The sequence below is a fragment of the Entelurus aequoreus genome, linkage group LG03, assembly GCF_033978785.1.
Source record: "Entelurus aequoreus isolate RoL-2023_Sb linkage group LG03, RoL_Eaeq_v1.1, whole genome shotgun sequence".
NCBI classification, from domain to species: domain Eukaryota; kingdom Metazoa; phylum Chordata; class Actinopteri; order Syngnathiformes; family Syngnathidae; genus Entelurus; species Entelurus aequoreus.
This window is the reverse complement of record NC_084733.1, coordinates 34,376,155-34,399,443: the sequence shown is the minus strand read 5'-3', so window position 1 is coordinate 34,399,443 and position 23,289 is coordinate 34,376,155. Positions and strand designations below refer to the sequence as shown.

The 23,289-nt window shown below is 40.0% G+C and overlaps 1 protein-coding gene across 1 annotated transcript in view; it reads left to right on the top strand.

Moving 5' to 3' along the window:
- Window positions 1-23,289, top strand: part of alk (ALK receptor tyrosine kinase) — a 289,826-nt gene that overhangs the window by 91,108 nt on the left and 175,429 nt on the right. Inside the window, exons 5-6 of the mRNA XM_062041724.1 lie at window positions 18,653-18,825; window positions 22,273-22,367. Of these exons, the coding sequence (XP_061897708.1) occupies window positions 18,653-18,825; window positions 22,273-22,367 (268 nt within the window). The remainder of the gene's footprint in view (window positions 1-18,652; window positions 18,826-22,272; window positions 22,368-23,289) is intronic.

The following is a 23,289-nucleotide window of genomic DNA, read 5'->3' as shown; positions in this document are numbered from 1 at the left end:
TGTTCAAATGTATACTTTGAGTTTGTGATGGTAGAGCTGGATAGTGCGAGTAATGAATTTGAACTTAAAGAGGATTTAGTAACGGAGATGAGGTATACGTGGATGACACCACGCTTATTGCGGGTAGCTTTGAGTAGCTGCGGGCAGTTACTGAGGAGTTGGCACAGGCATGCAGGCGATGGGCATACTTGCCAACCCTCCCGATTTTCCCGGGAGAGTCCCGAATTTCAGTGCCCCTCCCGAAAATCTCCCGGGGCCACCATTCTCACGAATTTCTCCCGATTTCCACCTGGACAACAATATTGCTACACCATCCTTCACTGGGCGCCGTTTCCGGCCGGATAATAATAACAGTTACACCTCGAAGTAAAGCGCGGCAATCAGAACAGAAGAAGAAGAAGACGAAGCAGAAGAAGAGACATGGCGACGACGAGTAAGAAGAAGAAGTACGTTTGCAAGTTCCAAAATGATTGGAAAAAATAATTTCAGTTCATTTATTACAGCTCGAAGGGGAAGGGGTATGCTGCCTGCAAATTTTGTATATCAGACTTCTCCATTGAACATGGTGGCCAAACGGATATAGTCACTCATGAACGGTCAGAGAAGCACAAGGCTGCGGCAACGCAGCACCGGTCACAGCCCAGTATTATGGGCCACCTTGCTAAATGGAGACCCGAGGGTGTAACCTATGCCGAGACAAATATGGGTATGCTGATAGCCACAAGCAACATCCCGTTCTCATTTGCGGATGTTGTCAACAAATCTGTGAAGGATATGTTCCCGGATTCAGAGATCGCTCGCCAGTACGCAAATGGCAGAACAAGGGCTACTCAAATAGTGAAAGGTGAGTGTATAGGGTTGCCACCCGTCCAGAGTCGTCCCGTATTTTAAGATTACATTTTATATATATATATATATATATATATATATATATATATATATATATATATATATACACACATATATATGACCCCCAGTGGGCCTTTTGAATATCTCCCTAATTCTGAGGTCTCAAGGTTGGCAAGTATGGCGATGGGGCCTGAAGATAAGTGTAGGAAAGAGTAAAATGTTGTCAACTTCAGATGAGCGCATAGCTATTGATACCGAGGATTTGGATTGATTGATTGATTGAGGCTTTTATTAGTAGGTTGCACAGTGAAGTACATATTCCGTACAATTGACCACTAAATGGCAGAGGTGTGGACTCGAGTCACATGACTTGGACTCGAGTCAGACTCGAGTCATGAATTTGATGATTTTGGACTCGACTTGACAAAATGTAAAGAGACTTGCAACTCGACTTAGACTTTAACATCAATGACTTGTGACTTCACTTGGACTTGAGCCTTTTGACTTGACATGACTTGCTACTTTCCCCAAAACCCAAAGATTAAAAAGTTATTTGGGAGCGCGCCGCTCCGTATTTTTCCTTTTCTTCGTCTGTGTCTATCAGCGTGTTGTTCCTGTCAGCTGGTGTGCTCTCACTACAACAGCCAATCAAATTAGATCTACGTTGTTTTCATCCCACAGCTCTCATCCAATCAAATTGCAGGACAACCAATGAAGAAGAATTGTCAAACAATGCGGCAGTGACAAACAATTATGCCAAAGTTAATTTCGTTCGGGTATTAAAACTACGACTCGGTCAACAAAAAACGAATTGCCCTATGCAAATCACGCGGTTCGAATATTACAGACGGAGACGTAACTACTTCCAACTTCGTTCGACATTTGAAGTTGCACAAAGAAGGGTAAGTTTTGAATGTAAGCTAACGTTTATTGGCTAAGTAACGTGACTTTTATTTGCTGTGTAGTTAAATCAGTGAGTCTGTAAACTCACTGCTAACGTTATAACCATAGACATCTTATAAGTAGACGCAGCATGGAGCGCTACTGCCTACAGGCGCAGACGAGACGCGGGGCCGCCATCTTGGAGTGGTGATCCGCTCCACTAGTGCAATTCATTTGGCAGGAGCAATGAACTGTCAGCGCATTTAATTCATCTTACCTCACTGAATACCACTGATTTTCACGCGCTTTTTTTGTCATACGTGTAGCTATGATAAAGGACACATGTTTTGGCGTGTTTTATTATTCATAGATTGCTTAACAGTAATATAATATTCTTAAACAGACGTCCGAGATCAAAACTGGGAATATAATCCCAGAGAAGGGGGAAAAAACGGTCAGCTATTTTTAAATTGAAGAAACAATATGATTAGGTTACATAAACATGCGTATATCCTACATAAACAATGTATGAATACATTAGATATCTATATATCTTATAGACTGTATCTCTGTTGCTGCAGCAGCAGAGAGTTTATTCTGTCTTGACACTTTGTATTGATATTTTCTATTACATTCTTCCCTTAAATGATCATGTTTACAGTGATTGTTATATATGTATTTTTTATGTATGTCGCTTTGGATAAAAGCGTCTGCCAAATACTTAAACATAAATAAACACCTGAAAGTCTTTATATCAGCTAAAACCACCAATCTGTTTCACTGGATTTAGAATAAAACCAAATGCTGTCTTACCCAACAATGTTAGTATTTGAATATTGTTACTTGAAGACTTATTCCTGGTTACAATTATACTGTTAAGAAAGTATTGTCTTATATTTTGCCTAAAATGAGAATGCATCATAATCAGGGGCGGCTGGTGAATTTTGTTTTAGGTGGGGATGAAAGTTTGTAAACCAAACCCCTGTAGGGGGGTCATCCTCCCCCAGAAGATTTATTTGTGATTTTCACATACAAATATTGAAGATATTTGCTCCTTCTCAACTCTGTGGTAATATTATTTTCATAAAATACAACCAATAGTACATTAATGTTAAATCTTACTTGTGAAAAGTAATCCCCCGATTCCTATTTTCAACAGTCCGCTCATTTGAGTAGGAAAACGCTGAACACCAGCCCGGCATCTTTGTTTTCTACCTGTCAACTGTCAGTTTAGGCTGCTCGCCGGCTCTTCATCACCACTTCAAGATGGCAGCCAAATTGCCAACGATGCGTCTAGTTATAAGATGTCTATGGTTATAACGTCATTGCCAACACGGCAATATGTTGCATCCACTGCAGTTCGCTACCTTATTCATACTTTTTCTCAAGTGATTTTTTTAAGCAGGGTTGCATGAGGTACCTAAAGGTAACGTTGCGTTAGTCAATGTATCGCACACAGTAACGTAACGTTAGACGGCGGTCAGCAGCACCGCATATTTTAGCCACCTACAAAAAGACAAACATAGTAAAATAAAGGTCAGTTAAAATGTATACTTTATTAAAAATATATGTACATATTGCATAGGGCCCTGACATCTAAAAAATACAACTCTGTTCATTATTTTGTTCACGTATTTGTTATGTTTTTCATGTGTACGCACACATAAACACACATACCGTATGAGATGAGATCAATGAGATAAGATAAGAACAGGATAGAAACTGCTGTGGAACTAGTTACAATGCAATATGCCATGGAAATACAATGTTAACACTTTTGTACAAATAAGTACAGTTGCACTTGTTTTTTCAAATGGGTTTATTCTGTAAAGGAATGAGTTAAATGTTTAAAATAACTGGTTAATAGTGCTATTATGAAGTGCAATGTCAGCACTATTTTTTTTCCTGCAATTTCAAATGCACTTGTTTTAATAAATAAATACAGCGTTTTAAAAGCATACACAATCTGTGTAAATATATTAGTCTGTGGTTAAAAGGACTTGAAAGGACTCGAAACTCAAAATGCAGGACTTGGGACTTGACTTGAGACTTTCCAGTCTTGACTTTGGACTTGACTCGGGACTTGCCTGTCTTGACTCGGGACTTGACTCGAGACTTGAGGGCAAAGACTTGAGACTTACTTGTGACTTGCAAAGCAATGACTTGGTCCCACCTCTGCTAAATGGTAACACCCGAATAAGTTTTTCAACTTGTTTAAGTCGGGGTCCACTTAAATTGATTCATGATACAGATATATACTATCATATATACTATCATCATAATACAGTCATCACATAAGATAATCACATTGAATTATTTACATTATTTACAATCAGGGGTGTGGAGGGGGGGGGGGATATGGACATCAAGTAGTGGACATAGAGAGAGAGAGAGAGAGAGAGAGAGAGAGAGAGAGAGAGAGAGAGAGAGAGAGAGAGAGAGAGAGAGAGAGAGAGAGAGAGAGATCAGAAGGCATAAGAAAAAGAAAAAGTATCTGCATTTGATTGTTTACATTTGATTATTAGCAATCCGGGGAGGGTGTTAGTTTAGGGTTGTAGCTGCCTGGAGGTGAACTTTTATTGCGGTTTTGAAGGAGGATATAGATGCCCTTTCTTTTATACCTGTTGGGAGCGCATTCCACATTGATGTGGCATAGAAAGAGAATGAGTTAAGACCTTTGTTAGTTCGGAATCTGGGTTTAACGTGGTTAGTGGAGCACCCCCTGGTGTTGTGGTTATGGCGGTCATTTACGTTAAGGAAGTAGTTTGACATGTACAGCCCTTTGAGACACTCGTGATTTAGGGCTATATAAGTAAACATTGATTGATTGATTAAAATTTACTTTTGGAGGATTGATCTTTTCTTCTTTATGACTTAAGCACTTTTTGTTGAGGGTTTTTATTTTGTATTCATCCCGCAAAGGTAAGAAGATAGTGTTATTTGGAGGCGATTACATTCTATGCTGCATGAAGTGAGCATAGTGATGGGGTCAGTGCCGATGAAGAGGTCTGCAAGAGGAGAATCGTGAGAGATACTTGTCTTGTCGGGATTGGTGCAGAGAGGGTTCACAGACATGAATAAATGTCTGTCTATCGTTTTGTCTGAAAGGGGAAGGACAGTCAGATGTAGACCATGAGCAGACATTGATAGGCGAAGGCAGAGCTGTTCTTGAAATGGATTTACTGCATACTCTTGCCAGGACAAGATGCTACCGTCGCAAGTTAATTATCATAGCACGTTGTTGAGCTTTGATGAACTCTCAATTAGTGACAATATACAGTAACCTGCGGCCAAGTTGTGTTTATTTTGCTGTGATCAACTACTACATTCTTGCATGTGTACTTGGCATACTTAAGGCAGTGCAGGGCGATGGAGTGCAAAGCGCAGCCAAAATAGAGCTTCAAGGAAATTGAAGTTTGATGAAAATGAGTAATAAAATCAGAAAGTAAACAAATGGTTGAGAAAATCTCAACACCCTTTCAGAGTGGATAAGACGCGCGTGGTATTTGTGGACAATGTGCTTTTTCTCCGCACCCAGCCAAAGAATAACCATGATTCCAGATGAAAACACTAAATCCTTTTTTCACACCACTGAATTGATGCTGTTGAGCCTAGCCTGTGCGCTCTTGAACAACTACATTGATTACATATTTGTTTTGGGTATTAGCACAGCTCACTTCATGTCATGCCCATTGTGCACTGCCTGCTATCTTGCATTTCCAATGGTCACCATGCGGTCTCACGAAGGATGATAAGCTGCAAAGGACAATAAGTGCTAGGCTTAAAGGTTTGCCTCATGCTGCCTCTACATGTGTCATACTTATTAGACTTAAGCCAGCATTAGTTACACTAAAACGGCGAAACAAGAAGGATGTTCTTAGATTTAATAAATTGTTGCTGAGGGACACGGCCTCACATCTGCTTGCTGACAAGCTATATAGCTTATTTTCTTCTTCTTACAGTATAATTTGTTTGACACCCTGTATGTTTTTGTGCCAGATTACTCTGACCATGTCCTTTCAGTGAACAACAAAATTAGATTAATTTGCAGAGAAACCTGGAGGAGTGGTACTGATGCATAACAACACAATGACCCTTCTAGCTGACTTCTATTGATCTCAGAATGATTAAAAAGGTGATCGCTGCTTTTTGATCTCTCTAAGGGCCACCCTGATTTGGCTAGTTTAAAGAATACATTTGGCCTTATTCATAGCAGCAAATGTGTTCTTAAAATGACGCCATAGCGACCATATGACCGAAATTTCACAAACAAATTCTCTGTATCTTTTACTCCTGAAAATGAATCGGGCAGTCATTTTCCATAATATCAATGAGTTGTAACGCTCTCTTTCCATCGCCATACTCGATATGCTGCCCCCTCTTGGTGTGTTGTCATCTACAGAACTGGAGCCCATTTTCTCGCAGACAGTGTAGACAACGACATGTACAACTATTATGTTTTTGTCGCCCTGAACCATGATTACTTAAACACTGATATGGTTAACATTATGAGCAAAAAGGAAGTATAAAAAGGTCTAGAAATGTAATGTGTTATTGAATTGTACACTAGTTGGGACCAGTGTTGTCCTGATACCAATATTTTGGTACCGGTACCAAAATATATTTCGATACTTTTCGGTACTTTTCGATACTTTTCTAAATATAGGGGACCACAAAAAACTGCGTTATTGGCTTTATTTTAACAAAAAATCTTACGGTACATTTAAGATAAGTGTATTATTGCAAGTTTGTCCTTAAATAAAATAGTGAACATACAAGACAACTTGTCTTTTAGTAATAAGTAAACAAACAAAGACTCCTAATTAGTCTGCTGATGCATGCAGTAACATATTGTGTCATTTCTCATTCTATTATTTTGTCTAAATTATGAGGGACAAGCTGTAAAATGGATTATTAATCTACTTGTTCATTTACTGTTAATATCTGCTTACTTTCTCTCTTAACATGTTCTATCTACACTTCTGTTAAAATGTAATAATCACTTATTCTTCTGTTGTTTGGATGTTTTACATTAGTTTTGGATGATACCACAAATGTAGGTATCAATCCGATACCAAGTAGTTAGAGGATCATACATTGGTCATATTCAAAGTCCTCATGTGTCCACGGACGTATTTCCTGAGTTCCTAAATTTGAAAAAAAACTAAAAAAGATCTGTACGTTTTAGAGGCGGTATACTACCGAATTAGATTCATTAGTATCGCGGTACTATACCAATACCGGTATACCGTACAACCCTAGTTGGGACAAATATGGCTTCTTTGCAAGATGACTCTAATTCAAGTTCTGAGTTGGAGATTTTGCATTTGAATTTCACGTCAAAAGAAGAACGCCGAAACCCACCCAATTGCAGACTTCAACTGTACTGAAGCCAGAAGCAGAGCAGGGGCAGCTGCAGAACACCTTTCAACATTTCCTAAAGTATCTTGAGAAAAACATCAGTAGAAGAGGATGCAAAATAGAATACCTGCAACTTACTTTTTTTTTTTGAGTGCTGAGTCTCCTTTTTTTTCTCCGTTTTCCACAGGCTCTGACTCAGTCTTTCTCCCCTCGACAGTGCTCCTGATTTTTGGGGCCGCATTTGGCTTTTCAGCTAAACTCTGACCAAAATAATTTTTCCTCGAAGTCAGAAACCTTAAAAGGATTGCTGCAAATTACACTCCTCGTGGTGGGTCTGTCCCATTTTGCATAAGTAAATTTGACAGGAGAGATCCATACTTTCTTAATACTCCCATCAATTAGAAGTGCATGCAGGCTGACTTCTTCTTTAGTTGTAATGCTACAACCTGCAACAATGCATCTGACAGACATATTTGCTATTACCTTCAAATTCTGTGTGAAGATTACTTGGTTCAGGATGAAGAATTTACCAAAACACATACTATGCAATATGAAATTGCCTGTAGTCTTCAGTAGGTGATGTCAGAAGGCTGATGCAGGCCTGCCCCCATTTTGAGCTAAAGGTGGGCATTCAAAAATGTGTTAAAACTTGTTAGAAAATAAGCCTAATATCACTATGGTCTCTCTTTTGGGCAAATTTCACCTCTGGACATAATTTCTAGGTCCAGAATTGTGAAGTAAATGCCATTGTTGTCAGCATTAGAGGGGCCCTTTTAAGTTCTACTTACACACCTTTTTAAAACAAATGTGTGTATATTTTCTCCTTGATACTGAACATGGAGGGTAAAACAAAATACAATACACAGCATGTCTCTTTAATTGTTCAATTCTATAATATTTATACTGTATATCTTTCTTAAGGGGCAGCACGGTGGCACAAGGTTTAGTGCATGTGCCTCACAATACGAAGGTCCTGAGTAGTCCTGAGTTCAATCCCGGGCTCGGGATCTTTCTGTGTGGAGTTTGCATGTTCTCCCCGTGACTGCGTGGGTTCCCTCCGGGTACTCCGGCTTCCTCCCACCGCCAAAGACATGCACCTGGGGATAGGTTGATTGGCAACACTAAATTGGCCCTAGTGTGTGAATGTGAGTGTGAATGTTGTCTGTTTATCTGTGTTGGCCCTGCGATGAGGTGGCGTCTTGTCCAGGGTGTACCCCGCCTTCCGCCCGAATGCAGCTGAGATAGGCTAAAGCACCCCCCGCGAGCCCAAAAGGGACAAGCGGTAGAAAATGGATGGATGGATGGATGGATCTTTCTTAAGAACAGAGAACCAGAGAGGCATGTCTTTTGGAAACAGTCTATTTCACCCAATTCTTCTTACAGAAATATACAAAACTTATTTTCAGTCAAAAGGAGACACGGCAGTCAAACCACTAACTTATATTTTGTATTATTTGAAGTAAAAGTCTCTTTCATACTTAAGATTTGCTATTGACTGGCATTGTGTTTATGGGCTAATGTTGTGTTTATCATATTCAGAGGCCGTCAAGTCTTTCTCACAACCAGGCTCAACGTTAGCTAAGACTTTATAAGCTCGCTCATTAACCTAAACCAGATAGGAAAAGGAATAATGCTGAATATAATGCATTTACTTTTTTTTAGGTTGAGGGCTTAACCTTTGTCGGTCTCATGTTACTTGTCATCTCATTAGTTTCACCTGGTTTCATTTGTCATACTCTCCTGTGTAAGACAATCTGCTCCTTCCCCCGTGTCTTCACCACCTGTTTCTTGTTGTGTAATTATCAGATCTGTATTCACCCTCCTGTCTTTAGTCACATACAGTTACAGTGCATGTCAAAGTAGTGGAAATACACACTTCTGGACCTAACCGTGTATTTCTATGTGGCTAGCCACTTGTGTATAGTAAGTGGGTCGTTTTTTTTATAGGGTGCCATTTGGACTTCATAACTTGTAAAAAATAAATAGTTGATTTACCAATATTTTTATGTTCTATTGTATACATGACATATGTAACTTGCTGAAAAACATATTGGTCGAACTCAGGCACCTAAATCATAGTATATTTAGCTATATTAATGAGAGGTGACACACGGGATATGTCCACTCTGTTAAGGACATATGTATTTGCTGTATATGATATTTTGCAACAGCAGTGATGATTAACCAAGAATTATGAAAGAAACTGCTGTTGAATGCATAATAGCACTACATATACATTGTGATAAGTCAACATTACTATATACATGTCCACTCTGTTAGGTTGATGTCCACCGTGTTAGTTGAATGAGGCTAACACGGTGGACACTAACACGGTGGACATTTTGAGCTAAAGTTAGCCTTCAGCCTGCCTGTGTTAACATAACAGCTAGCATGGACTTGAATAATTGATAAGAAATCTATAATTTCACACAAACATGTTTTGAAAAATTTCAATTTGATTGATCTCCTTATTATTTAGGCCTAACAGAGTGGACACGTTATGTTCAACCACATTAAATTCACTTCATAAAAACATCAACATCAGATAGTAAGAGAGCTAAAAAACCACACAGCTTACCAGAGTTGAGTTTCCCGCCACTGGTGTGATGTTACCTGATGAGAATGATGTCACTGACAAATGTGGTTGTTTTCTTAAAGGGACAGTAACGCAACTTAACAGAGTGGACAGCGACCACAGGGACAGACATAGAACCTTATTTTTTTGTAATTCTTTTTACGATTTTGATAATATACACCATATGACTAAAGAGAGCTTGTCTATGATAATTATATCATAACAAAAAAAAATTAAAAATATATGTTTTTATTTGTTATTTTCTAGATTAAAGTTGAATAAACAGCACCAGGGACATGGCAAAATCGCATAATAGAACTTTAACAAAAGCTTTAAAAAATATATATTCTAATGTTTGAAGCCCATATCACTGTATTTATGATAGACAACAATTTACCATACACAAAGAAACTAATGGAATGAGCAATTGTAAATATTTTGAGAAAATATGACATGATTTATACTGGGGACGCAAAAGGCACCATATAAAAAAAATGACCCAAGTGTCTTATATCATCGCTAGCCTGTTGGAGGGTGCACAGGAATTTGCTGAAATACTCCATGGAGAGCTTGTAGTCTAAGCCTTGGTTTTACGAGGTTGTAATCTAAGCCTCGTTGTCTTTATTCCTCAACAAGGTGAGTAAAACCAACACCTGGATTACAACCTCTCCATGGAGTATTTTGTCAAAAGTCTATGCACCCTCAAGCGAGGATATAAGACACTTAAGCCTGGTGTATACGCTTGCGTCACGTAACTTGCGTAAGAGACGCCGTCGTGCCCCCTCCCCCTGCGTACCATCCCACAAACCTTGCGTGCACCGCCTAAAAATCTTAGGTTTGCATCGGCAACAACGTGGACCGCAGAGCTGGGATTGGTCAGCTTTTGAAAAGGAGGGGCCCCAAGCACAGGAGAGCAGACTTTATTGTTAGGAACTCGCATGGCTGCAGTTTTAGTGACCCCAAGATGCAGGAACCAGGAGAACGGAGAGCAGGTAAGATGAGTTTTAATCTCATTAAACAGAAGGAGAAAGCAGTCTTGCCTGTAACAGTAACCAACATAAGTCAATTTTCGAGCACTCCTCAGTGCTCGAGACAGGCATAAATAGAAACATGCTGGTTGGCAGCAGGTGTGGACCGGCTGCCAATCAACAGCAGGTGAGGAAACAACAGAGCGCTCAACGGGACAAGCAGGAAATGGAAACAAAATAAGACCACTGATGTGAAGTAACTACAAAAAAAAGAAGCACAAACAGAAATGAAGTGACAGATCGTCACATTTATGCTTGTAATGCAGAAATAAAGCAACCGTAATTCAATCAATCAATCAATCAATGTTTATTTATGTAGCCCTAAATCACAGGTGTCTTAAAGGGCTGTACAAGCCACAACGACATCCTCGGTACAGAGCCCACATACGGGCAAGGAAAACTCACCCCAGTGGGACGTCAATGTGAATGACTATTAGAAACCTTGGAGAGGACCGCATATGTGGGTAAACCCCCCCCCCCCCCTCTAGGGGAGACCGAAAGCAATGGATGTCGAGTGGGTCTGACATAATATTGTGAAAGTCCAACACATCAGCGAAAGTCCAGTCCATAGTGGGGCCAGCAGGAACCATCCCGAGCAGAGACGGGTCAGCAGCGTAGAGATGTCCCCATCCGATGCACAGGCTAGCGGTCCACCCCGGGTTGGGAGCAGAGTAGAAAAGAAAAGAAAAGAAAACAATGAAAATAAATAAATAAATGACAGCAAGACAGCAAAGAAGAAAGCTATAGGTGGGATCGGTGTATTAGCGACTAGCTACAGCGCCGCTGTCCTCACCGGTGTCTGGGTTGACTTCCTCCATCTCCGGGCCGCCGACCGCACCGATGATTGTGGTGAAGTCCTCCGTCGCGCCGTCGATCGCTGGAACGCAGGTGAGCATGGGTGGTGATGAGCAGATGAGGGCTGGCGTAGGTGGAGAGCTAAAGTTTTTAGCATAGCTCTGTCGAGGTCCCGTAGCTAAGTTAGCTTCAATGGCGTTGTTAGCAACAGCATTGCTAGGCTTCGCCAGGCGGGACAGCATTAACCGTGTGGTTACAGGTCCAGGGTTTAGTTCAGTGTCTCCTGAGAGTAGAAGTAATAGTAGTATTGTTGATCTTCGGTCTATCCTTCCAGTCAGGGGCATGTTTCTTCTGTTTCTATCCGCAGTTAAGCACGATGCTATCACGTTAGCTCCGAAGCTAAAGAGCTTCGCCGATGTATTGTCGTGGAGATAAAAGTCACTGTGAATGTCCATTTTGCATTCTCGACTCTCATTTTCAAGAGGATATAGTATCCGATGTGGTTTAAAATACAAATTCGTGATCCACAATAGAAAAAGGAGAAAGTGTGGAATCCAATGAGCCCTTGTACCGAAGTTACGGTCAGAGCGAAAAAAGATACATCCTGGCGTCCTGCACTGCACTCTAAACCTTCACACTCACTTTCCTCATCCACAAATCTTTCATCCTCGCTCAAATTAATGGGGTAATCGTTGCTTTCTCGGTCCGAATCACTCTCGCTGCTGGTGGGAATGATTGTAAACAATGTGCAGATGTGAGGCACTCCACAACCTGTGACGTCACGCTACTTCCGGTACAGGCACGGCTTTTTTATCAGCGACCAAAAGTTGCAAACTTTATCGTCGATGTTCTCTACTAAATCCTTTCAGCAAAAATATGGCAATATCGCGAAATGATCTAGTATGACACATAGAATGGACCTGCTATCCCCGTTTAAAGGCCTACTGAAATTAATTGTTTTTATTTAAACGGGGATAGCAGATCTATTCTATGTGTCATACTTGATCATTTCGCGATATTGCCATATTTTTGCTGAAAGGATTTAGTATAGAACAACGACGATAAAGATTGCAACTTTTGGTATCTGATAAAAAAAAGGCTTGCCCCTACCGGAAGTAGCGTGACGTAGTCAGTTGAACATATACGCAAAGTTCCCTATTGTTTACAATGATTGCCGCATGAAGTGAGAGAGATTCGGACCGAGAAAGCGACAATTTCCCCATTAATTTGAGCGAGGATGAAAGATTTGTGGATGAGTAAAGTGCAAGTGAAGGACTAGTGGGGAGTTGAAGCTATTCAGATAGGGAAGATGCTGTGAGAGCCGGGGGTGACCTGATATTCAGCTGGGAATGACTACAACAGTAAATAAACACAAGACATATATATACTCTATTAGCCACAACACAACCAGGCTTATATTTAATATGCCACAAATTAATCCTGCATAAAAACACCTGCGTGTTTGTTATGCTAGCTCCTAGCTCCTCTGCTAGCTCCTAGCTCCATAGAACACGCCAATACAATTCAAACACCTGATCAACACACACAATCACTCAGCCCAAAAGACCGTTCACCTAACCCAAGGTTCATAAAGCTTATATATTTTTAAAAAGTTACGTACGTGACGCGCACATACGGTCAAGCTATCAAATGTTTAGCAGCCAAGGCTGCATACTCACGGTACCTGATATTCAGCTGGGAATGACTACAACAGTAAATAAACACAAGACATATATATACTCTATTAGCCACAACACAACCAGGCTTATATTTAATATGCCACAAATTAATCCTGCATAAAAACACCTGTGTGTTTGTTACGCTAGCTCCTAGCTCCTCTGCTAGCTCCTAGCTCCATAGAACACGCCAATACAATTCAAACACCTGATCAACACACACAATCACTCAGCCCAAAAGACCGTTCACCTAACCCAAGGTTCATAAAGCTTATATATTTTTAAAAAGTTACGTACGTGACGCGCACATACGGTCAAGCGATCATATGTTTAGCAGCCAAGGCTGCATACGCACGGTACCTGATATTCAGCTGGGAATGACTACAACAGTAAATAAACACAAGACATATATATACTCTATTAGCCACAACACAACCAGGCTTATATTTAATATGCCACAAATTAATCCTGCATAAAAACACCTGCGTGTTTGTTATGCTAGCTCCTAGCTCCTATGCTAGCTCCTAGCTCCATAGAACACGCCAATACAATTCAAACACCTGATCAACACACACAATCACTCAGCCCAAAAGACCGTTCACCTAACCCAAGGTTCATAAAGCTTATATATTTTAAAAAAGTTACGTACATACGCAAAAAAAAGTTGCGCACATACGGTCAAGCGATCAAATGTTTAGAAGCCAAAGCTGCATACTCACAGTAGCACGTCTGCGTCTTTGTCATCCAAATCAAAGTAATCCTGGTAAGAGTCTGTGTTGTCCAAGTTCTCTACAGGCGTCTGTGTATCGAAGTCAAAAGTCCTCCTGGTTAGAGTCTCTGTTATCCGAGTTCTTCCATCTTGACTGCATCTTCCGGGAATGTAAACAAAGAAGCGCCGGCTGTGTACTGTTGTTGCTGACTACGTTCGAAAAATACGTCCATTTCGCACCGACAACTTTCTTCTTTGCTTGCTCAGCTTCCTTCTCCATAATGCAATGAACATGATTGCAACAGATTCACGAACACAGATGTCCAGAATACTGTGGAATTATGAAATGAAAACAGAGCTTTTTCGTATTGGCTTCAATGTGGAAGGCATATCCGTGTTCCCCGGGTTACGTCACGCGCATACGGCATCCTCAGAGGCGTTTCGAACCGGAAGTTTAGCGGCAAATTTAAAATGTCACTTTATAAGTTAACCCGGCCGTATTGGCATGTGTTATAATGTTAAGATTTCATCATTGATATATAAACTATCAGACTGCGTGGTCGGTAGTAGTGGGTTTCAGTAGGCCTTTAAATAAGAACATTGTATTTCAGTAGGCCTTTAATTTTCAATCCACGAAGATAAAAAAAAATTATATCAAAATCAAATTACAGTATTTTATTTATGTAGTTTGATCATTTTCCTCGACTGACATATGTAGCATCATCTACAAAGATACAAAGAATTGCTATTGCGACATCTAGTGGACACATTTAGAAGAGCTGTTTCTTTCATTCAAAAATTTCAGGTAAATTTTTATACTTAGCAAACTCATCTCTGATCCAGCCTTCGGGCCATACGTTTGACCCCCCTGCTTTACAAAAAGGTAAATATCTAGTCAACCACAGCTGCAGAGGAGAGTTACTTTTCAAACTAAAACATGCAATTCACAAGACAGAAAAAACCCATCATCCCTCACCGCGGTGTGACAATTTCGAAGGAAAGTTATTTAAAAACTAGAAATGCTATTAATAAGAAAATCTAACAGTGAAACAGTTAAGCTAATTGCACTCAATGTATTTCATGTATATTGAAATGTATTTCATTAGTATGACATACTATAATAAGCCTAATATATTAGTAATACAAGATAGTAAAAAAAAAACAATGATTAAAAAAAGAATTGTCTCCTACTTTCCTAAACAATGTTTTAACCATAAAAGTTTACAATTGTAATCAATGAAAAATATGAAATATAATTTGCATTTTACTACTGCAATAACTAATAACTTTGACATTGAAACGCTACACTCTACACTTAATGAATTTGATGTTACTTTCTTACAACTAAAAAAAACATACTTTTTATGTTGATGTAATGTCATGATGTTATATCAGACATGGGTATACACTATTTGATCTGGGCTGCCTAATTGTTCCAAATATTTTTTTAGGGCTGTCAAGTGATTATTTTTTTATTCAGATTAATCACACTCTGGACCTGTGATGAATCATGATTAATCACAGGTTATTATTGGCTTGCATAAATACAGTTTGCCTAAGAAAATTCCCCAATAATTAAATAAAAATGAAATTTGGTAGTCGGAATGTCCTAATTATTTAAAAATGTTTTACTGAAATGTGAGTCATTGATTTGTTCAAAACTTTGTGACAGTAAGCATAGTAAGAATTAAGTGCACATTTTGAAAGTCTGTGCAATAATATTTCGAACAACGTACAGTTAATAATCAATAATGTAGTAAACACACTCATAAACGACTTAACATACTGCACCATTTACTCTTCTTTAGTTTCAACAGTTGTTGAAATAAAAAAGTTTGTTTACCTCTTCAGATGACAATGCTGATCTCTATCTCTATATTTGGTACAATGTGACCACAGCTCGTCGTGATTACTTACAGATGTCCAACGTATTCCAGGGAGCAAAATAACTTCACATTCAGTCTGTAGTTGCAACTTGATGCTCTTGTTTGTGTAGTACAGGTGGTTCATCCTTACTGTAATTGTGCCTCTCCAAAGTATCGTATGACGGACAAGCTCTGGTGATGTGAATGACATTTTTTTTGCAGGACTTGGTCTTCACAGATGTTAAGTGGTTTACATGCAATAGCTGTCTGATTAACAAAGGCATATGTTTCATTTAACTGTGGTACTTTTGTTGACAACATTGATGCAGGTAAACTGCCAGCGTAGCATTCTCCTCTGCTTGTTGTCGTTAGCTAGCATTCATGCTATTGGCACCATCTTAAAGGCCTACTGAAATGCGATTTTCTTATTTAAACGGGGTTAGCAGGTCCATTCTATGTGTCATTCTTGATCATTTCGCGATATTGCCATATTTTTGCTGAAAGGATTAAGTAGAGAACATCGACGATAAAGTTCGCAACTTTTGGTCGCTGATAAAAAAGCCTTGCCTGTACCGGAAGTAGCGTGACGTCACAGGTTGAAGAGCTCCTCACATCTGCACATTGTTTACAATCATGGCCACCAGCAGCGAGAGCGATTCGGACCGAGAAAGCGACGATTTCCCCATTAATTTGAGCGAGGATGAAAGATTTGTGGATGAGGAAAGTGAGAGTGAAGGACTAGAGGGCAGTGGAAGCGATTCAGCTAGGGAAGATGCTGTGAGAGGCGGGTGGGACCTGATATTCAGCTGGGAATGACTAAAACAGTAAATAAACACAAGACATATGTATACTCTATTAGCCACAACACAACCAGGCTTATATTTAATATGCCACAAATTAATCCCGCATAACAAACACCTCCCCACACCCGTCCATATAACCCGCCAATACAACTCAAACACCAGCACAACAAACTCAATCCCACAGCCCAAAGTACCGTTCACCTCCCCATAGTTCATACAGCACATATATTTCCCCAAAGTCCCCAAAGTTACGTACGTGACATGCACATCGCGGCACGCACGTACCGGCAAGCGATCAAATGTTTGGAAGCCACAGCTCATGCGTACTCACGGTACCACGTCTGCTATCCAACTCAAAGTCCTCCTGGTAAGAGTCTCTGTTGTCCCAGTTCTCCACAGGCCAATGGTAAAGCTTGACTGTCAGCTTTCAGGAATGTAAACAATGAAACACTGGCTACGTGTTTGTGTTGCTGCAGCCCGCCTACAGCTTTCTTCTTTGCTGTCTTCATTGTTCATTGAACAAATTGCAAAAGATTCACCAACACAGATGTCCAGAATACTGTGGAATTTTGCGATGAAAACAGACGACTTAATAGCTGACCACAATGCTGTCCCAAAATGTCCTCTGCAATCCGTGACGTCATGCGCAGGCGTCATCATACCGAGACGTTTTCAGCAGGATATTTCGTGGGAAATTTAAAATTGCACTTTAGTAATCTAGCCCGGCCGTATTGGCATGTGTTGCAATGTTAAGATTTCATCATTGATATATAAACTATCAGACTGCGTGGTCGGTAGTAGTGGGTTTCAGTAGGCCTTTAAAGATGGTATTTTAAACTTGATGCGCGCCGATGATAAATGAGTGAATGGGTTATACTTGTGCTTTGACACTATTTCCACATTCACCCATTCACACACACATTCACACACTGATGGCGGGAGCTGCCATGCGAGGCCCTAACCACGACGCATCAGGACCAAGGGTGAAGGGTCTTGCTCAAGGACACAACGGACGTGACTAGGATGGCAGAAGCTAGGGATCGACCCAGGACCCTTAAGTTGCTGGCACGGCCGCTCTACCAACTGGGCCACGTTTGTTGCTGCAATACCAACAAGTTAAATCTGTTTTATCTAAAGTTAGGCTTTACTCATCTCACAAATGTTGTGGTTGCAGTGCAGATACAACAAGTCTACAAAAGGTAAAAATACATAACAAGAGGGAAACACAAGTTCTGTTTTCAAGCAAAATGTGCCGCCTCTCATTATGATCTCAGACTATGTTAAGACTGTTATGAGTTAAGCATTAACCTGGATGTGATTGATCTTCATTCATATTTGATAACGCAATAATTTATTTGTATTAATCACATGCATTAGGGGGTATACATTGACAGCCCTAAATTTTGAAAAACCTTTACCATCCAAGCTGCAGCCAACGATAGGAATCGCAATTATATTTCTGAATGAACGTAATTCTTGAACAAATAAAATAATTCCAATGGCTCCTGAAGCTGGTGTCTCTGCGTTTTCTAGTCATTTCTATGTCATTATGATAATCATAGGGACTGCGTCACAGCAACTCAAGAAAGACGAGTCTTTGTTACAAAGCAGAGGGGAGGTTTTGTTTACAAGACTGCACGCCAGCGTGATATAGGGAGACATAGAAGCGAGCTTTCTACCACAGCATTTTATTTTATTGTGTTTTTTACCGTTTGGTTATGTTTTGCTGTGCCATTGCTGAACTTTTTCTTGATTACAAAACATGCCAAGGAAGTTGTTTGGGAAGAGATCAGGTAGGGACATTCACAAACTGTTCATGTTTTATAGTTCATATTTGTTAAATCCCAAATGCTTTTGGGTACATTCTGGGTGTCTTATTCAGTCAAAATGTATTTGGAGAGGGTCCATCTTAATACCCATTTAAGACTTAGCATGAAGAATTGTAAAACAAAAAAAAAACCTCCACAAATACTATTACTACATAAATTACATGCATATAGCAATGGCCTGGGAGCCAAAGAGTTTATTGTCGCACAGCAAGTATATCTCTGCTGATAATAGTTGTTTCTGTTTACGCAGAACTACCTAACTGTGTTTTGTTTGTCACAGGTACGTTTCTGGGTATGTTCTGGTGGATTAAAGAAGGTCTCGCTGTCTTTGTGGCTCGTGGAGAACAGCACAGGCCCAGAGGAGCAGCGTCAACTGTGGCACCTAGCCAGTGAACCCCTTTCTGAGCGGGGCTGGAAACTCTTTACGGTTCCACTTTATGGGCTGGCAGACTGGTATGACACCTACCCATCCCTCTCTGATTGTGTCAAGAAAGAATGACAGAAAAAGTATTAGTTTAAGATAAAAATGTTTAACCTTCCATCACACCCCAAATACTTAAGTGCTCCCACAGCACATGAACTCCGAACTAAGAACCACGTCTTAGTCTTTGTCTCTCATGATGTATGTTTAAAACATTTACATTTCATTTTCTCTTAACTAGATAAAATTAATGAATCCCTTCGAGACTACAGCACACACGGACAAAATGTTTGATGTTCTGCGTGAGCAACATTTTCTTTTAAATTTGCTGTCTTTGATAAATAGTGGAAAAGTATACACAAGACTCCATCCTACATGCCTTCCAATTAGCTATGTCCCTGATTTCCCCTCAAAAAAGAGATTAATTAAAGCAAAACAGACAAATGAGAAAGAAGAAACCCAGCATTTCAGCTTTCTTTGCCTGTTGGTGGTTTATTTGGCATTCAAGCTCAGACAACTTTGCTCCGTGGAGAGTGATTAATTTTTGATTCGGGGTTATGTAGTCAGTAATGCTCATGCTCTAAATTAGAATGTCATGTTCATAACCACCAGGTGAATGAACCTGACAGGCTTTGCCAAGTGACCTTCATAGAGCTTATGTATAATCAGATATATAGCCTACGGTGCTGACTTAAAGGCCTACAGAAATGAATTTTTTCTATTTAAACGGGGATAGCAGATCCATTCTATGTGTCATACTTGATCATTTTGCGATATTGCCATATTTTTGCTGAAAGGATTTAGTATAGAACAACGTCGATAAAGTCCGCAACTTTTGGTCTCTGATAAAAAAAAAACCTTGCCCCTACCGGAAGTAGCGTGACGTTGTCAGTTGTTCACTCCCTCATATTTTCCTATTGTTTTCAACGCAGCTAGAGCTATTCGGACCGTGAAAGTGACGATTACCCTATTAATTTGAGCGAGGATGAAAGATTTGTGGACGAGGAACGTTAGAGTGACGGACTAGAATGCAGTGAAATACATAATTTTTTTCGCTCTGACCGTAACTTAGGTACAAGCTGGCTCATTGGATTCCACACTCTCTCCTTTTTCTATTGTGGATCACGGATTTGTATTTTAAACCACCTCGGATACTATATCCTCTTGAAAATGAGAGTCGATAACGCGAAATGGACATTACAGTGCCTTTTATCTCCACGACATTACATCGATGAAGCTCTTTAGCATCTTTAGCATGAGCTAAGGTGATAGCATCTGTCTCAAATGCAGATAGAAACAAAATAAATAAATCCCTGACTGGAAGGATGGACAGAAGATCGACAATATGTAACTACACGGTTAATAGATCTCAGCCTGGCAAAGCTTAACAATGCTGTTGCTAACGACGCTAAGGCTAACTTAGCAACCGGAGCTCACAGAGCTATGATAAAAACAGTAGCGCTCCACCTACGCCAGCCAGCCCTCATCTGCTTTGCTCAGCAACACCCGTGCTCACTTGCGTTCCAGCGATTGACGGCGCGACGAAGGACTTCACCAGATCATCCGTGCGGTGGGTCTGCTAGCATCGGCTAGGCGTCTGCTAGCATCGGCTAGGCGTCTGCTATCCGAGTAAGTGGTCCTTGTGTTGCTACAGCCACCTACAACATTCTTCTTTGCAGCCTCCATTATCCATTAAACAAATTGCAAAAGATTCACCAACACAGATGTCCAGAATACTGTGGAATTATGAAATGAAAACAGAGCTTTTTTGTATTGTATTCAATGGAGAAGGCATACCTCTGTTCCTCGGGCTACGTCACGCGCATACGTCATCCTTCGAAGGCTTTTTCAACCGGAAGTGTGGCGGGAAATTTAAAATTGCACTTTATAAGTTAACCCGGCCGTATTGGCATGTGTTGCAATGTTAAGATTTCATCATTGATATATAAACTATCAGACTGCGTGGTCGGTAGTAGTGGCTTTCAGTAGGCCTTTAAGTCAGAACATGACCGTCAGTAGGTCTATAAAGAGCTATAGACCAAGTCTGATTTACAAAGAAGCTAATTGATATGTAAAAGACCGATTAAAATGCCCTTGTTAAAAGTATTAATAGGTCAAAAGCTGATTTAATCTCAAATTTAATCAAACCAAAGTACATCAAACTTTACACAATGATGATAACTATTTACTCCATATACACAGTTCACACTTAGCTAATCAAAGGCATGTGTAAACATTTGTGTCTAAATTAATTTAAAAAGTATCGTCCTTGTGAAGTTGAATGATTATTGTCTCTGTTAGAAAAAAGATGCATCAGTCAGTTAAATTCCGATTATAGACTTAGTTGTTTTTAGGGACAGGAATTGATAATTTTTTTCCGGTTCCAATTCTGCTGAACGATTTGGTTCTGTTATCGATTCTTATTTGGGAAAAAAGACAATAAGCGTAATTTTTTTTTAGTTTAGACATGACCTTACAAAGCCAACAGTGAGGTTTTAAGAGGCACATACAGCATTAAAAAAAATTACTTTTGAAAATAAATGTAAAAAATACGGTAAATATTCTTCTGTATAATTTACCAAAAAAATATATACGTGGAAATTACGCGAAAATGTAACATTTAGTAACATTATCAAAACTTTTAAGAATCGTTTGTCAACTCCCTACAAAATATACGAGATGAGATTGTCGCAGTTCAAAAATGCAACTTTCTTTTATAGTTATTGCGTGCTGTATGTTCAAATGTTTCAGCATATTGCTCTAATGAAATGGCAATCTTGCGATTATTACAAATAGCGCTGCTGCAATCTTTTCTTCCATCCATCCATTTTCTACCGCTTGTCCCTTTTGGGGTCGTGGAGGGTGCTGGAGCCTAGCTCAGCTGCATTCGGGCGGTAGGCGGGGTACACCCTGGACAAGTCGCCACCTCATCGCAGGGCCAACACAGATAGACAGACAACATTCACACACTAGGGCCAATTTAGTGTTGCCAATCAACCTATCCCCAGGTGCATGTCTTTGGAGGTGGGAGGAAGCCCGCGTACACGGAGCGAACCCAGGCAGTCACAGGGAGAAAATGCAAACTCCACACAGAAAGACAGAAAGATCGAACGCAGGAGCTTCGTATTGTGAGGCACATGCACTAACCCCTGTTCCACCGTGCTGCCCAATCGTTTCTTGTAAAATGTCTGTCTGACGTCACTAAGCACGTTGCGTGGTGACATCATTCCCATATGTGGTATCATTAAGGGAATGGTTTGAAAAATTGGCAAGCGATTCCAAGGAATTTTTACACTGGGAACCGGTCCTGAACAAGAACCGGTTTTCGATTCCCATCCCTAGTTGATATAGCCCTCTCTAAACATGTGTCACATTTCTTTAGAAGTGCAATAATTTCTGCTTTGCTTAATTTTCATTGGGAGCTGTCCAGCCTTTCGCAGGTTGTGTGGGAGTTAAAAGTTATCTCGTTACGCCAACAGGTTCTGGCTACTGTTCAGCACTGACGATGGACCTGGACCTGGTTCATCTATCTCTCTTGACAACATCTCTTTCAGTATGAACTGCTTCCTGGCTTGTGAGTACGGATTACTTGTATTCTCCATGTCATACTTTGGTTGAATGTATTGGATCTCTTTGAAATTTAATTCAGGTAAAATGTGGTGCAGCCAACAACGACTAATGACTAATTTTTCGAACAGTCCACTAATCTGAACAACTAATAATTAATTATCTAATAATGAATCCCACTGAAAGCAGCCAGGCATACAGCTATGCTACTCTTGTAACGATTACACATATTTGTCCATATAAATTTACTATAATAGAAACATTTCAAAACAGGTAATGGTTCCAAGAGCTCCTCTTTTGGCCGCTGACGTTTGCGGTAACGTAATCAGTCATTTCCAAATTGTTCAAACTCTGTGTAGCTATTATTTCATTCGTCTCTACAATCATATTATTTTACTTGTTGATTTCCTGTTCATAGCTGCTTAGTCTCCGCTGCACAATGTTCCAATTAGACTTATGTTAAAAGTCTAAAAAGCACCTAATCTATTGTTTTGCTACTTCACAGGCAGGCTAATATAGTGGCTTCTGTCTCCCACTGCTCTTACTTGTTGTGTCGTATATTTAGCTATTTCTCATCCTCCAGTGATAATGTTACCTGTAAGAAAAAATGTTGATTTTCTGCCATGGAGGTGATGATTAGTAACTCATAAGCGGAATGTAGCTGTGCCAGCTACTTCTCTGTCAACCAGGAGACCAAAAACTAGTGATGTGTGGATCGATACTGAAATGTTGATATCGAAATATCGATACCATTGATACTTATCTGAGATAATGTACAACATTAACAGGAACACAATGCAAAGTAACTAAATCATTGAGCTCTTGTCTAAATTAAACGCGATTGGTGGGTACTACTTTTTCTTTTGCCGAGGTCAGTACGTGATGCATAAGCACAGCGGCACAATGAAATGTGATTAGTGATTCAGTCT